The sequence below is a fragment of the Malus sylvestris genome, chromosome 12, assembly GCF_916048215.2.
Source record: "Malus sylvestris chromosome 12, drMalSylv7.2, whole genome shotgun sequence".
Taxonomy (NCBI): domain Eukaryota; kingdom Viridiplantae; phylum Streptophyta; class Magnoliopsida; order Rosales; family Rosaceae; genus Malus; species Malus sylvestris.
The window spans coordinates 22,629,899-22,634,808 of NC_062271.1; the positions used below are offsets into that span (position 1 = coordinate 22,629,899).

The 4,910-nt window shown below is 38.1% G+C and overlaps 1 protein-coding gene across 1 annotated transcript; it reads left to right on the plus strand.

Moving 5' to 3' along the window:
* Positions 1-342: 342 nt before the first annotated feature.
* On the plus strand, positions 343-3,112 carry LOC126592903 (laccase-7-like). The gene is made up of 6 exons (XM_050258707.1): positions 343-515; positions 739-890; positions 1,182-1,426; positions 1,534-1,662; positions 1,756-2,703; positions 2,801-3,112. The coding sequence occupies exons 1-6, from the start codon at positions 426-428 to the stop codon at positions 2,929-2,931; spliced, it is 1,695 nt and encodes a 564-aa protein (XP_050114664.1). The 5' UTR covers positions 343-425; the 3' UTR covers positions 2,932-3,112.
* The last annotated feature ends 1,798 nt before the right edge of the window (positions 3,113-4,910 follow it).

Below are 4,910 nucleotides of genomic sequence, written 5' to 3' on the forward strand. Positions count from 1 at the left end.
CAAATCCAAACGTGTTCTTCTAGTTTGTCAGCCTGTAAAGTACTTAGATTGGCTATGGTCAAAAGGATCTTATTCAACATGGTTTGTTTGCTTCAAGAACCGAGTTTCTGACTTCTGTTCATATATCTTTATGCTAGCATTCTCTGATGAATCGCCAACTTAATCAAACTGTTAGCTGGATATACAATACCAGTCATTTTGTTCAACTTTTCAAAGTCCTTAGTTAGCAAAATGATAAAAATTTATTACCTAATGTGTTACCTAATTGTGGAAATAATGGGTTCGCAGCTTCTTTCCAAATGCCTATATATAAACAACATATATCGATCTCTAAGACATCACAAGAGTAATACAATATCTTCATAACAATATACGATTCTCAAACTTCTCATTTCCCCTTCAGCTAGTTCTTTAATTTCTTCCCCATGGCACGCTTAGCATTTGTGCTAGTATGTGCTGTAGCTCTATTGGCTTCTTCAGTAGCCTCTGGTGCAATTGTTGAGCATTCTTTTAATGTAAGTCTGTTCCCATAATGGCTAAAGAGCATTCTGACACTTCTGATTCAATTTGACAGAAAAATTCAAAATATTTTTGGGTCATAGAAGCGGCTTTTAGAAACAATATTCAAACGAGCCCTTTGGGATCCTTATTTTGTCATGCATATTTCCTCACTAATTATTTGAATGTTTCCTTTGAATAATAGTAGTCATAATTTTCTTTTTATTTCTATTGTTTCAGGTAAACAACATGACAGTTAACCGACTGTGCCGGAATCAATCGATTACTGTAGTAAATGGGAGCTATCCAGGACCGACAATATATGCACGAGATGGAGACACACTTATTGTCCACGTTTTAAACCAATCACCCTACAACATTACTATTCACTGGTAAATATTAGTTTACATATCCAAAATCATTTACCCCTTAACATTTACTAGAACAAAACAAAAATTCTATTTGAACACACTTACTAACGCACCCTTCAATAAAGATGACCCAACCAAATTATTTGGGACCCACATGTGTAACAGTGTGAGTTTTATGTATCTAAATCACTTTACTTGGAACAAAATGCATACCCATATTTTCTTAGTCAATTTTTTTTCTTGAGTAACAATCCCCCAGGCGAACGTTGGGTTATGTTTTGTTCATGTTGTATAGTTTCTTTCTTAACGCAGGCATGGAATCTTTCAGCTTCTGAGTGCATGGGCGGATGGACCTGCATATGTAACTCAATGTCCTATACGCCCTGGACAAAGCTTTACATACAAATTTAATATCACCGGACAAGAAGGCACCCTTTGGTGGCATGCCCACGTTTCGTGGCTCCGCGCAACCGTCCACGGAGCACTCATAATCCACCCGAAAGTCGGTCGATCCTTCCCCTTCCTCAAGCCCGCCAAAGAAGTTCCCATCTTATTAGGTAATTAACAATCAAACTAAACAATTCAACTTAGTTTATATTAATCATGAAACGCACTTAAACAGTGATTTTTATGACTAATTATAAATTGTTTGATGGAATTGCAGGAGAGTGGTACAATGGTAATGTTGTTGACATTGAGGAAGAAGGCCTAGCTACCGGAATTGCTCCTAACGGTTCAAATGCTTACACCATAAATGGACTTCTCGGCGATCTATACGACTGCTCTCAAAATCGTATGTAACCATGCATGCATGCACGTAAATTTTTTTATTTTTATATACTACTTTTGCATGATGAATATTAATAATTTAACATCAATTTATCAGAGACATATCAACTCAGTGTGGTGAGAGGAAAGACCTACCTCCTACGCCTAATCAATGTTGCACTCAATAACCAACTCTTCTTCAAGATAGCCAATCACAACATGACAGTTGTCGCTATTGACGCCACCTATACCACTCCTTATGTCACCGACGTGGTGGTTACTGGACCCGGCCAGACCATGGACGTTCTCGTCAAATTCAATCAACCTATTGGATCCTATTTCATGGCCGCCACTCCTTATGCTAGCGCAAACATTAACTTTGATAACACAACCACCAGAGGCATCATCGTCTACAAGGGCTCTAGGTCATTAACCCCCATTATGCCCTCAATGCCCAACCCTCGCAACACACCATTGGCCCACCAGTTCTTAACCAATCTCACCAGCCTCGCCGGCGGGCCCCAGTGGGTCCCGGTCCCACTCAAGGTGGACGAGCGCATGTTTGTGACAATTAGCGTCAACTTGGAGGTGTGTCCGGAAAATGCCACATGTCAGGGCCCGCTCTTTAACCGATTGTCCGCTAGCATGAACAACGAGTCATTCGTGCTTCCGAGCAATACATCCATGATGGAAGCACAGTTTAACAACATGAGCGGGGTTTACACCAGAGATTTTCCTGACGAGCCTCCGATCAAGTTTGACTACACGGACACGAACGTTAGCTTTGACCTGTCGTTGATATATGCCCCAAAATCAACCAAGGTCAAGACGTTGAAATTCAATTCGACGGTGGAGGTCGTGCTTCAAAACACAGCGTTCTTGGCAATTGAGAATCATCCGATGCATCTCCATGGCTTCAATTTCCATGTGCTGGCACAAGGGTTTGGTAATTACGACCCAATTAATGACCCCAAAAAATTTAACTTCATTAATCCACAAATACGTAACACAATTGGTGTGCCGGTCGGAGGATGGGCTGTGATCAGGTTTCAAGCAAATAATCCAGGTTAGTTTTACTAAGCACCACAGCAGTTAAATGTCTTGTATTTTAATTATATTATTAATAATTAATTCTGATTATTTGTTGTAAACTATTATCTCAGGTATTTGGTACATGCACTGTCATTTGGACGTTCATGTGCCCTGGGGGCTAGGCATGGCTTTTGAGGTTGAAAATGGACCGACGCCAGAATCTACTTTGCCTCCGCCACCACTTGATCTTCCCAAATGTTAGAAGTTGTTTGACAGGCATCTCAAAATATTGTTTCATTTTTTTGTACTTTAAAAGTATCGTGGTCACTTTCATTCTTTTGGTTACAAATGAATAACTTTGTAATAAAATTAGTCACGGATGTACTGTAAAACTTGGTCATCATTGTTTGAGTAAAATCACAATAAATTATTTAATCATAATATTTCAAGTAGTGTCCTAATTTACTCGCGGAATGACTTGACAACCTTTTGTTTACTTAATCCCGTTAGCTCTGGCCTCTTCTTTTTATTTTTTATTTTTTTCAGAACAAGTAAAATTATCTAGTCATATTCTTATTCATTAGTACATGAAAAGTCTAATATTCGATTTACATTGACGATAATAAAATTTAATATTTATGTTAATTATGATACCTAATTATAACTGATTCATTGATTATTTCGTATAGACACGACCTCCTCTTAAGAATTATCTCATCTTAGAATTACACTGGAATATCCTTGTTTAAAAAGGGAAAAAAAAATGTGTCCTAATTTAATAAAATGTGTGCGTTTTCTAGCATCATCTACTCTTAAACGATAAGGTTCTGGGACATGTATACTATTTGAAACAGAAATTTGGTGGGGACATTATACATATACTAAAACCCAACGCAAAAAACACTGTTCATTAACAGTCTTCTTCCATTTTCACCCCTGCTTCTTTTTTGTTATTTCAACTTTGCCCTTCCTTCTTATATGTCGACCCAGCTTTTCTATAGATGCTTCCCCACCGTTTCAGACTCTAAACCCACCTTCTCGACTTCTGCTCTCCCCGTCTCCCTCCTCGCCTCTCTTCTCTGCACCAAGTACCTCGATTTAGGGCTTCACCATTTCTCTTCGAATCAAGGTCTCTATTTCTCTGATTGTTATCCAATTGCTTGATTAAATCGTTAGGATTAAATTTTACTTGGAAAATTTGAATTATGTGGACCGAACCCACCTTCTTTTTTTGTAATGTTTGTTGCGGCAACCATATCTCTGTTCTTGACCCAATGTAAGAAGTCAGTAACTTAACCATGACACCTCCTTTTTTTGCATTGTTTGCTGCGGAAACCATATCTCTGTTCTTGACCCAATGCAAGAAGTCAGTAACTTGACCATGACTTGCAGGATGTTTTCATGTGTTATTTTGTTTCCGCTTATGATCTTCAGTAGATACCCCATGGGTGAAATTTTTGGCTTCCCAAACTGCCAGAAGAGTCAAATCCCTCTTGGGTTAATGCTTTATTCTTTTTGCGATTTTTCAATGCTTTTTTATATGGCCCCCTAAGTCTGTGACGCTGAAGTTTTAAGCCCCAAATGATTATTTTCTTGCATGAAATTTCTGTCTGCAAGTTTTATGAAGGTGTTGTTTCTTCTTACGACCCTGCCAAAAAGAAACACTTGGTGAGTTGGATTTATGGTCTTTGGTCTTCATGCTATATTGTATGTTTTCTTTTGCGTATCACAAAGATGAAATGTTAGATCGAAGATCTTCCACCACTAGAGTCCTTGAGTTCTAGACATGATTTGAATAGATGTATTCGATCCTCGGTTGTTCACGGCATAACTTGCTGAGTGCTTTTGTAGTTTAGCTATACTAATAAGAAGTGTCATTGCAAGCGTGAGATTGTTTTCTCTTTGTGATATACTGATTTCCTAAATTGTTGTTCAAATATGTGTAATGGTTGATTATGGCTCGCATATGTTGTTCTTCGATTAGTAGTCAGGGTTGTTAATTTCTCTGCTTTTTTGGTTTGATTCCAATAATATTTTTGGGTTTTTGGTTGGTTTGATCTGGGTTTTTGAAGTAAGTTCTGCATGTTTGTTGCCGCACAAGGTTTTGATTATCCTTTTTTTTTAATGGCTTTTGTTAGTATCTCATGTGCTTTGGTTTTTTATTTCAGAAACTTTGTGCCCATTTTGGATTCACTTTGAGCTTGGTTGAGACCGATCTAATCCGGCGTTTCCAAGTGAGTT